This window comes from Numenius arquata, chromosome 9, assembly GCF_964106895.1.
Source record: "Numenius arquata chromosome 9, bNumArq3.hap1.1, whole genome shotgun sequence".
In the NCBI taxonomy this organism is placed as follows: Eukaryota; Metazoa; Chordata; class Aves; order Charadriiformes; family Scolopacidae; genus Numenius; species Numenius arquata.
This window is the reverse complement of record NC_133584.1, coordinates 11,594,937-11,607,015: the sequence shown is the minus strand read 5'-3', so window position 1 is coordinate 11,607,015 and position 12,079 is coordinate 11,594,937. Positions and strand designations below refer to the sequence as shown.

The window sequence follows — 12,079 nt, the reverse complement described above, 5'->3', positions numbered from 1 at the left end:
GTTTGCACCAGCGCAGCTGATAGAAGTGTTGTTATCAAAGTCAAAGGTAGAAAGCAATGCTCTTGGGTGCCAGGAGAGCTTTCCGAGAAGCTGTGGAATCCTTGTGTAAATCCCAGTCCCTTACCTTTCTGTGCTTCCCTTGCTCCCAGCCTTGCTTATTGTTCATTTTTCCAATCCATAGAAAGAGGATGACTCTGAATCTTAACGCTCCAAAAGGCACTGACCAATACAAAGGGTCTCATAAGTGCTGATAAAACTAGTCTGACAGATCTGGTGGCTTTCACTAACCACAATGCAGAGCTTTCATGCTAGCTGGTTTTTGCCTCTACTGAGGGCGAGTAAGAGGCAGCAGAGTGAGAGGATGTTTTAAGCTGCTAGAGCTTTTATCATCTTGCTTAAGGCTACAGTGCTTGAAGTCTAACCTGAGTTCATGCTGACACAGTCTTGTCCCTGTTCTTTGTCGCATATTTTGTACCCTCACTAGTGTTTGTCAGAAACAGAAACCTTTTTCTGATTTTTTTTTTTTTTTATGGGCTAGGTCAATTTGCAAGATACATTTTCAGAAAGGGGTGGGGAGGAAATCAGCATGCAGCAGTATTGATTTAGATCAACCATATCCCAGTATATTTGCATCCTGAAAGTTCACTGCTTCCTAAGTGGGAATTTTTGCAAGTGCAGGATAGCCTGGTTAAACTCTCCGAACATAGTTGTTCTGCACCTTCGCTCTTAAATGTTGCTTATAATCAGCTGGGGTGAATGTAAGAGCTTTTCTTGGTGGAATGACTATTTCTTCCTCTTAGATACAACCCTATGTGAACGGAGCACTGTACAGCATTCTTGCCATCCCTTCTGTCCGAGAAGAAGCCAGAGCAATGGTAAGAAGTGCTGCTTTGCATAGCACAAAGATCAACGCATATGCCAAAGATGGCATGCACACAGGTACCTGTTAAGCAGCATGCAGCAAGGCTGTGAGGTAGGAGCCATGGCATTTTGAGAAGGGAATCCATAAGAGGCTCTTCACCTTGGATATTCGGGCAGATACAAATGTTATGTCTGAAACACTTTTGCCGTATTTGCTGGTCCTTCCCCAAAAGTGGAGCCCCAGGAGTGTGAAGGATTCTGTCTAAATTATAAATTAAAGGTGTTATTGTAGAATAGTGTTGTCCATTTAGCATTTTCTAGACTGGATGTGGCCAAGGAGATGCTTTCATCTGACCTGCTACTTCTTCCTCTTCTTAACTCATTCTGCACCAGTGAATAGCCACTAAGAGGATGAGTTCCTCTTGCTGCTTTTGTTTCTGCCTGGTATAGACATGGTAAGCTGAGGAAGGCAGCAGGAGGAAGGTTTTAGCAGAACTACGAATTGATCTCCTGTGAAAGGTAGTCTAATGGTTATGAATATGATTTAATTTCTGGATTTGAGGAAGCCGTTCCTGGGATAGCAGTGTATCTTTGTATCTTAAGAATTAACCTAGAGAGTTACGCAGACATAATTGTTGTCAGATGTTTTACCTCAGAGCACAGAGGATTGGAAGTCATCTAAAATGATTAAAGACACAACATCAAGCCTATAAAGGGCCACAAATAGAGAAACTGGGTTTAAGAGAAGGTCAGAGTTGGTCCTGCTTTTTGCTTTCCTTCTCTGAATCTTGTTCTGTTGTCTCTGTGAATGCAAATTTTCCCTTTTCTGTTGACTACTGTGTACTGAGTTCAGAAAGCAGAAGCAGCAGATCTACTGTAAAACTTTGCTGTTCACCATGGATACTTCTATATTTAAACCTAGAAGCAATCTAAACAGAATATTTCTTTTGTCTTTGGGGGAAGTGTATGGACAAAACGGAGTGCTTAGAGCTGGACACGGTGGTTTGTTTCACACTGCTTCTCTTTTTCCTGACAAAACAATTACTTTTTAGCTAACGAAACTCTGTCACTGTGGTCACATGAAATACTAATCTAGCAATGTTTTCCACTACATCCAGGGAATGGAAGAAATCCTGCGCTGTTTTATCAAGGAAGGAAATGCAGAGATGATCCGGCAGATTGAATTTATTATCAAGCAGCTCAATTCAGGTCAGAAGAACAGATGCAGCTATCTGAGCTGTAAATCTTTCACAAAAGCCATAAGAAAGCTCATGTTTTTACTTGGTGTTGAAACTCTCAAAGAATAGCTATAGTGTGATGGTCTGAGAGAGGGTGAATAGTGAATGTCAGGATTTGAATTTCAGATGTATTTTAAAATTTCCTTTTGTATTATGATTATAAAGAAGAAATAAAAGGCTGAGTAGGTCTCAATCCCAAAGTCTTGGCACTGTAAATAGAATGACCTTGACGGTTTTCTTTCATGCCAGTGGCCTCATAGTAGTGAGAGACTGCTGTCAACTGCAAAAATAAAAAGGTGATACAATTTGTAAAGCAAGATTTAGGGACTAGGTCTGTCTGTGCTCATCGCTTGCTCTACTGAGGAGTGTAGCTTTGTTACGTGAAATGGCTTATCCTGAATAGGGGGCAGAGACCGTCCTTTTTGGAAAGTATGTTGATGTGTCCCAGGAGTTGTAGATGCTGTGTTAATACAGACAAGTGTAAGGAGGTGAAATATTTATTGTATTTTCTGTTCCTGTGGCTGAAAGGAAGGCTGAAGAAAGAGAAGCAAGTACTGAAAAGGAGGTGAATTCTGATTTAATCTTTTTGTACAGTAAAAATAGAACAAGTTTGACTGCTTTCTTTGGCTTTTGGAAAGAGCAGAAAACAGCGTATCTTATGGTCCTAGCTTGTAAAAGAACAAATAAAGTATTTAAGCACTGTATTGCCACTATGCAATACTTGTTCATCAAGGTTATAGAATCACTTCTTTTCTACCAGTGAATGGTATTTTTGAAAGGTTTTGTCCAATCAGTGAGCAAAAAGTGAGTGTACAGATTTCCGGCGTAAGCCTCGCTGCTTTTTTCTAAGGAAATGAGTTTGTCCAAAAGTTACAATAAGTATTCTGTGTGAGTACTATCTTTTTACATATAAAAGCAATATAGAGTCATAGAATGGTGTAGATTGGAAGGGACCTTAAAGATCATCTAGTTCCAACCCCCCTGCCATGGGCAGGGACACCTCCCACTAGACCAGTTGCTCAAAGCCCCATCCTGGTCTAATATTGAAGTGTTTGTAGGGACAAGTAGAGTCTTTTATTAAAAACAGTCTTTTACTGAAAATCAATTGAAAAATGGACAAACTTGCAAGTGCACACACTTTCATTCAAGTCTTGTCAGTAAGTACACTGGGACATCATAGCGGGATTTATGAGAAAAGAACTATTCTAGGGTGTTTCTGTTTCTGCCATTTTCCCAAATATGAATTGATTTCAGTGATTTCTAGACTGCTTTATGAGAGCAGATAATTCCAATACCTGTTTTGAAAAGAATAGGATGTCTATATGAGAAGCAAGCTAAATCTTACTGTTGTAAAAGAGGGGCAATATCTAGAGGTTCTGTTAAGTTGCACGTGTACTCTTACACCATTTTGTTTTGCTTCTTTCTAGAAGAGCCATTAAATGATAGTATTGTGTCTGACGATGAAGAGGAAGAGGAGGATGAGGAAGTAAGTTTAAAGGCCTTCTGGCACCTTTTAGAAAAATCCTCAATCTTCTAGACAGGAGGTGTCAATAAGCCAGACTTCGGGGGTTTTTGTTTGGGTTTATTTAATTACCACGGTGTATTAACAAGAAAATTGCATCTGTTTCCATTACCTTATCTTCATTCGAAGTCCTACTCTTTTATTTTGGCAAGTCACCTCCTCTGTGACAGCTTGAAATAAGTAAAGAGGTGAGGAGTTACTGTAGCAGTAGAAATCTTGCTTTCAAGCAGACCTGTTTCAGCAGGTAAAAGTAAAGGAACCAAATGAATCAGTATATTGCCAGAATCATTTATAAACAGGTTGTTACTTTTTCTTAAGGTATCATGATCTGTTCAGAGTATGACTTCTTTCCTGTTTAGAAACTTTGAAATATTTTTAATAAATTGTCTGTATGTAATGAAGGAAAAACAGTAATTACAAATTAAAAAATAAGTCCCATAAGAACAGAAAAGCAAAAAAAAAAGTTGAGAAAGTAAGCATGAGAAACTATGTTGTAGTAAATATAAATTGGTTACCTGTGTATTTCTAGCTCTGCTAATAAATGCATTTTATACCAATACTTCAGCGTTTTTTAAGAAGCTGTCTGCATAGAATAATGGGATCCCAGGTGCAGACAACACAGCGTATTTGATCATCCACATTAACAAGCAAAGGAATGTGTAAATGTTATAAGAGAAATATTAAACCCAGTCTTCACTGGTGATGCCATTGCTGTGTTGCCATAAATGCACACGGAGTGTTGAAAATCTACTGTGTAGGCAGTTACGTGGGAGTTCTATCTCAAAGAAGTCTACTACATAGCACTTTTCTTTTATTGAAAAGTCTTGCATGAGAAATTTAGAAGAACAACTATGGTAGATATTCTTTGAATAGTGCTTAAGTGTATTTAGATGAGTGTATAAGCAAATATACATTTATATCATGTATCTGCCCTGAAGAAGTCAGTGACATTGAGAGTGATCTCTGCAAAACATTCTTTTATTATAAATATTAGTGGAGAACATATATTTACTGAAAACCAATTTTTAAGGCAAAAAGAAAGCTTTTGTCCTGAACCATCAAAGAATAAGACACATAAAACTTACCAAGTCAGATGGATCCACGTTGCACTGCCTCATTGCGCTTTAACACAAATGTTAGGGAGCAGTGCCAAGCATGCCACAGGCTAAACCTTGCCCTGCTGCTGCAGGGTGACTGAGTGCATTTTCAATGTACGTTGAGCGTTTTATAATTTGAAAGCAGAGAAAAATGTGTGTCCTGGTTGTAAAAGGTGTGGTGTGCTTTCCGCTGCCGCGGTGCAGCACCTTGCAGGGTCCAGCCTTTGCCTGGCAGTGTCCAGGGAAGTTTTGCACTGGTTGCATTATTTAGCTATTTTCTGAGTTGTGGTACAACAGGTGGTGAACAGGAGAACTGATTACCCTTGTGACTTTGCCTAAACGTAGAGCTATGTGGAAATTCTAACTTTAGAGCTACAAAGAAGTTTTATTTAACAATCAGCTCTCTCCCTTTTGTTTTAAGGGGGTACAGTAAACTTTTTTTTTCTAATAGGATTAGATTATTGTAGTTCTTTCGCCTCCTGCAGTCCTGAAGTGAGTTTTCAATAATCTTCCACTCCTCTCACCCAAAATCAATGCTTGATGTATAAGATGGGCTTTCTGGGGATTAACCATTATAACTTCCCTTTCCTTAATATGCTGCTTAACACCCTTTAACTGATGTTCCAAGGCTTTGAGCATCTTAGGTGTATCCTGAGAACCCAAGGTGGTGGTATTTTCTCTTGAACTCTAGTATACTTTTTGGAAGGATACTGTGTTCTGTTGGGAAAGCACAGAGATAAGGAACTCCCTCATGAAAGATGTGGCACTGAATTTGCATGTTAGCCTTGAACATTTTCATTGCTTTACCTGCTCATGGGAACGAAAGGAAGGTGAATTCTCCTATTCAGTTGTACCACCTAGACAAGTTGCTGCTGCTCACAATCCTAGCCAACGTTCTAGGTAAAATCATTTTGAAATGCATTTTTATCACTGAACCATCATGTTATTAAAACGGACTTCTGTCACTTCTTATTATTTGACTCAAAAATAACAGTAGGCTTTTGAAACAGACAAATGTCTGATTCCAGTTTTTCATTAGCTTTGCCATTATATTGAAAAGAAGAAGTCTCATCACACCAATTTTAAAACTGTCTAGTGGCACGTTCTAAAGCTTTATTGCTGCTGGGAAGTATAATTCTGTTCTCCTGCAAGGAGGACCAGTTTCTTAGTCCCTCAGTTTAGAAAATAGAGTACACAAACAGCATGGCAGCAAAATGCTACACAAAATGCATAATGTTGTTACTTTGTTAAATAAGCAGATTTGTTGACTTAATGCCTCAATGCCTGGAGCCCTTTTGTATTTTGGAAATGCAGTGAATTATTGTTCTTTGGGGTTCTGTGATAACATCTGATGTTGTGATCTGGCAACAGAAAGTTTTGGAAAACTTTACCAGAAGTCTTGCCTTTACGTAACTTTAAAAAAACTACCACAGACTGTATTTCAGAATCTGTCCGTATATTGACAGTTTAATGACGTGCATTCAGACTGCTTGCTGATATAATTTGTTGCTGATCTGCTTAATATCAATATTGATACCTTCACGAGTTAAGAAACAACAAAAGACACTTTTATGCAGATTTACTTTGCAGGTTTTGCCCCAGCTTTTATTGTTTCCAAGAGCACGTGAAGGTTCCCCATGCTGTTAATATTATCTTTCATGGTTTTTTGCTTTTATCTGTGTTTTATTTAGAGTTGTTGAATCCTGTCTTGGCTTTGAGCAGATCTTGTGGTAATGACTACTTTCTCCTAAACACTGCTGCCAAGATGTGGTTTAGCCAGTTGGCAGATAATTTTGGGATTTCTAAGGGCATCATACACTCAGAAATTTAAGATTCTGTAATGTGTGACATTGGAGCATACAAACGGAATTAAAAAAAAAAAGTCTACATTATTCTGTTATTCAAAATTAAATTGGCTTTTGGGTTTGTCTGCTCAGCTTTAAGCTCACCTTTAATTAATTAGTGTAGAGCTCAGGATGCACTGACTTCTGGAGTAACATACCCACCTTCATTATGTCAGCCATCGTGGGTGTGTTGACACCCACAGTGACAGTGTGTATTTTCTGGTACGTAATATTCTCTTGACTGTTCTATTAAATATTAACTTAATTTATCTTTACTTTTTGATCTTTACGTTTGCTTTTTATCTGACTTGGACCATCTTTGAAAGCTGCTTGTAAATGTTAATGTATGATGTTGTAGCTCTAATTCAGAAGTTCAGTGACAAACTTGAGATAACTATACAGTTACGATTTACTGGACACCCTCTGATCCTTCATCACTCAGCACCTGGCAATAAAATCAGTAAATTGCAGTGTGAAAATACACTTCAGCTAGACAACACATCAAAAGAAAGATAGCTTAATCAAGACCTCATCGCAGGACCTCAAGCCTTTATGTTATTTGCTGCCAACATCTGCTGCAGCCTGTGAGCAATGGTAAACAGGGCACCAATTGTGTTGTTTTAGTGGTGGAATGATGGCACGTTTGTCAAAGCTCTTTTTCTGTACAAGGAGGCAGAGGAGGGACATTTTCAGGCTCAGTTACTGGGTATGTTGAATAACATCAGGGAGCAAGGCTGGCAGGAAGAAAACTAGAAATTGGAGTTCTCTGTGCGACAAAAACACGTCAAACAATATTGGGAGAGGTGGAACCTGGGGAAACCAAAGTAGCCTGTGAGGAGAAGGTAAATACATCATGCATGCAGAGAGCTGGATGAAAAAGCAGGATGATGTTCTGACTCGAATGTGTAACACTCTACCCAGACAGAGTGTAAAGTCTTCTGTTAAGCGCTCTCGAAGAATACTGTTAGCTCTTGATGCTGCATTAACATAACATATTAAAAACGTTTCTGCCAGACTATTTATAAAGCTCATCTTTGCAACTTTTAAATTATTTTTTTTCAAAGTACAGTATATTGTGGAGTTCAGAGTGTGGGTGGGTTTTGTTTGTTTGTTTGTTTTGCTCGATACAGATGATTGTTGCCTAGTCTACAAGTGTTTATCTGTGGTTTTCCATTATCTGGAGATATTGTTCCAGTTATTTTTCACACCTACCCAGCTTCTCAGAAAATTAGGAGCTGATTGTAACTTATCTTGCATTGGAGAAAAAAGGGAGATTGAACACCTTTCTGAGGTTCTATACTGCCTTATCTTTTATGGCTGAGAGACTAGAGAACGTACCTTTAGGAGGATGAAGACGATTAACAATCTGGTATTTTCAAAACACTTACAGAAGAACTAGGTTTTTTATTAAATCCAATCATAAACAAATAAATTATGGGAAAATTTTACTCTGAACCTTAGAACACTCTGGGGCTTATTGGCAGTATTTCTGTAACTGCTTCAGTTGTTCACAAACGGGCATGTAATGTCTTTTAAGATTAGCTACAGCATTGGAAGCACCTGCACAAGGCTGACAGGTATGACTTGGGACCTGTGAGAGGCTTGTGCCCTCTCAGAGCTGCAGTAGAAGACCAGGCAGGATATTTCAAAGTGGAACTGATGCTGCTGTGGGCTACTGAATTGGGGCCTTTGTGTCTGTGGTATTTATTTCTGCTTGACACCTGCGAATGAGGAGGTGATGAGCAATGACAATAACTAAATCAAAACAAAATTTATGTTTTTTAAGCCATTTGGTACAGAGGTCATGAAACTCGAAAAAAGGCAAGCCTTTAGAGCTCTGGGGAGACCAACACCTACTTGGTCTGAGTGATGGTAGTCTTGTTATTTTGCATCAGACAAAGGCTGGAGTCAGTTGGCCGTTTCCATTGTAGGAAATACCTTCCTGATACACACTTCCAACGTTTTTTTCCTCATGCTGTTTTTGTAGAGCACTGTCCAAGCATCCATACTATTGGCTAATCTTTGTGGCAGATTTGGCTATTTAACACTTTGGCTATTTAAAACTATTTGAGTCTAAATCTCACTAAAGCAAAACTCCTTTTCATTTTCTTTGTGCTCCAGGGCTCATCAAAGTTTGGTGGCCATTGTTTTTAATGGAGTTTATGCCAGACTTTCTACTGCTATTACAATATACTTTATTAGAATGACTTTTTATGACAGTCGTTTACACTTACTGTCACAACCTGTTTCCAAAGCAAATTACATTTCTTTCATCTAGGGTGGGTCTTATTTAGGGTATCTTGTGCAGCACAGAAGAGTTTTCATTTCAGTAGGAGAACACAAGCAAAAATACTGTCTTGTTCTTGTATTACTACTTTTGGTTTGCTGGAGGAGTCCCTGAAACTTTAAAATTTCCTCGCTTGTGGATCTGTAGAAGCTGCAGGACTTCCATGAAGGATGAATCACCCATGGTTATACTAGAAATAGACACAGGAGAGTGAATTCTTGGTACTTTTCACTTGAGAAGTTGATTATATTTGGCTTTTGTGGAATAAAGTCAACAGAGTACTGTTGCCTTCTTGTATGATATTTGTATCCTAAAGTACTGATTCCAAGAATCTTTTACCAGCCCCATATTGCCAGCTTTAAAGCTTCCTTGCAAACCTGAGTAGCTGCTGCTGCTGCTTCATATTGCTCTAAAAAAGCTGCTGTCAGACACCCACGGTCCCACTTTTCAGAAACCACTGCTTGAGGAGAGGGTTTGAATGCCCAACAATAAGGATTTTTAATTTTTTTTTTTATTGAGTAATTACAAATTATGCCTCTCTTTCTTGGAAATGAGTAATAAAATGTTTTGGGGGATTTTTTTCCTTCTTGGGGAATGCATGGCAATAAATTACTTAAGCGTTTTTGTGAACATAGAGGGATGTACCCCAAAGGGTTTGTTAGGTCCTGGTCTGATTGTTGGTCCGGGAGGGGCATAGGGTGTTTCAGTCTCATAGAATGCTAACATCATGTTCGGGAAAGACTATGAATTTTTTTTCAGGTGCACTTCCTTTATTTTTACTGTTAGTTGTTATAGCCTAGATTATATTTATGTGCAGATGATACTGACTCATTAAAAGATCCAGACAAGTTTTTGTCAAGTTTCCTACCATCCTCTTTGCTTGAATGATAACTTCCTTGTGGGGGTTTGGGTTTTTTGGCTTGTTTTTTAGAATTGACTTCCCTGAAATCCCTTAAGTTTAGGGTTTGTGGTTTTTGTCTGGTTGGTTGCTTGGGTTTTGGGGTGGTTTTTTGGGGGGGAGAGGGTGTTTTTAACCAAGAGTGACCTTTTCTCAGCATCCAGTGTGGCTGAGAAAGTGCGATCAGGGTTTTTTTTTAGTCTGTACTGTATGACTAGATTGACTTCAGCAGCTCTGCAGAAACTAAAACTCCAAACTTCATGCCAGCTGCTGCTTAATTATTGCACGCTGAAGAGCATTGCACCTCTCTTCACACTAGCATGCACTGTTCTACAAAGATACTAATGCCTGAGATTTTTCCTAAGACATTATTAGGTCAAGCAAGGAATAATTATTTGGGGTTGGAAATCTGAAGGAGAACAACTTTTGAAAGGCAAACTGTACTTTGTACAATTGTACATTGTAGTTGTGGAAAAAAGGGGTGGTTTTTTATCTTCTCCCAGAATTCTTTAGTTGTTGGTTATATCAAAAGATTATATAAGTTTGTCTTTAGATGTCTACTTTGATAGGAAGTGCTTGTACATTACTACTTACATGTGCTGTACTAACAGTCAATAAATATGGAAAGTACATACCATCCAAGTGACTACTGAAGCGAGAACTAAATTTGAAATGAAAACTTCTTGGAACATGGGCGCACATAACGTGCATGTTGCTGTTTCAGGAGGACCATGACATCATGGAGGCTGATCTGGACAAAGATGAGGTTTTGCAACCTCAGCTGGGAGAGCTTGCAGGAGAGAAGCTGCTAACAACTGAGTACTTGGGAGTGAGTACCACTCACTAGCATCTTGAAATAAATAAATTTGCTGGATTAAGTGTTAAGTTTCAGCAGTTTCATCACTTTCTAAAATCTTTTCTTCTTCAAATTGCTGCTTGAAGAGCCAGGTTCTACCTCCATAGCAGGCCACGTCTTTCACAGTCTGTTTTATTAGCTGGTGTTCAGAAGAAGTGATATAAGTTTGAGCTACCCTTTTACAGGAGGTGGTCAGGCTGTGGTTTAATAATAAGATAAAGGCAGCCTTAGGGTTCTAGTGCTACATCAGTGACTCTGTGGGCACACAAAGCAAAATGCTGAGCAAGTTAATACTGGAACACTCTGCTGGTCTGAAATTATTTTGAAAAAAAAAAAAACATTGAAAAGTTAACTGCTCCTGCAGGCGTTATGCCAGATCAGGTATTGTATGTCTTACCTCAAGCAGCAAAAAGCCATTAAGTAAAAAAGTGTAAAGTTGGCATGAGTGTCATTTAGTGTGCTGTCACGAATTTGAGATAAATGTGATTGTATGCCTTCTGGATTCCAGATTCCATATGTCTACCAATGCTGATGATGGAAAGATAAGATGTCATGGAACAGCCTACAGTGATTCCAGGGAATTTTATCTAGTGACACCAGAATGCAACTTAGTTTCTAATGCAATGTTTCTATGGAATTTTCTCTATGGCTTCAGTTATCTGTCTTTCCACTGCATTCTCTTTTTTTTTTTTTTCCATTTCTTTATTTCCTGCGTATCAGATAATGACTCATACTCCAAAAACCAAGAAGAAGATGTTTCCTGGTGTCCATCAGAGTATAGATGAGCCACTCCAGAGACCTGTGACGCCAGGTTACCACAGAACTGTCTACCTAATGTAAGTCCAAAAAAAGAGACCAAGTCAGATATTTTTTAAACTCCTTTAGAAAACAGCAACAACAACAACAAAACCAGCACCAAAAAGCCTCCCAACAATGCCTGATAAAGAAACCTTCCCTAGCTAAAAGTGCATTGCTATTGTCATTCCTGAAAGATAAGATAATTTCAAAAAAAGAAAGGAGGGGAATATCATAGGCAGAAAAAAGTCCATTGGCTGAGGTCACATACTTGGAATAGTTGAGTAAATGTTTACTGATCAGTTTGATTTAAATTTGCATTATATCCTGCATGTTCATAGTCCTTTCATCTTCTCATAATATATTATTTTCGTAAGTTGCATGGAGTGTCTAAAATGCCTGGGATTTTCCACTTTATAAGCAAGAAAGTATATTACTTGGGGGAGATTTTGCTACCCAGCCATAAGAAAATGGGAAAGAAAAATCTTGGTATGACAGATTTCCTGCTTTGGAAGAAATACTTTTTCCAACAGGAGGGTCTATGATGCCTTGCTCTTGGTGTGATTTGGGTCAGAGGTAGAAGGCTGCATTGTAAATGGAATAAAGAAATCTTACAGTATGTAGCTCCTTGAATATGCTGCATCTGTCTTCTGTTAGAACAAGTGTATCTTAATCCTTTAA

General features: G+C 38.6%; 1 protein-coding gene across 3 annotated transcripts in view; it reads left to right on the top strand.

Annotated features, from left to right (window-relative positions):
* The window catches only part of ARMC9 (armadillo repeat containing 9), a 51,929-nt gene extending 40,486 nt beyond the window's left edge, over nucleotides 1-11,443 (top strand). For 2 of the 3 annotated variants that reach the window (XM_074153222.1, XM_074153220.1), the window contains 5 exons: nucleotides 801-875; nucleotides 1,980-2,070; nucleotides 3,530-3,585; nucleotides 10,472-10,576; nucleotides 11,324-11,443. In XM_074153222.1, coding sequence (XP_074009323.1) covers nucleotides 801-875; nucleotides 1,980-2,070; nucleotides 3,530-3,585; nucleotides 10,472-10,576; nucleotides 11,324-11,443 — 447 coding nt within the window. The remainder of the gene's footprint in view (nucleotides 1-800; nucleotides 876-1,979; nucleotides 2,071-3,529; nucleotides 3,586-10,471; nucleotides 10,577-11,323) is intronic. The other variant, XM_074153223.1, reaches the window with a different exon arrangement.
* Nucleotides 11,444-12,079: the final 636 nt, after the last annotated feature.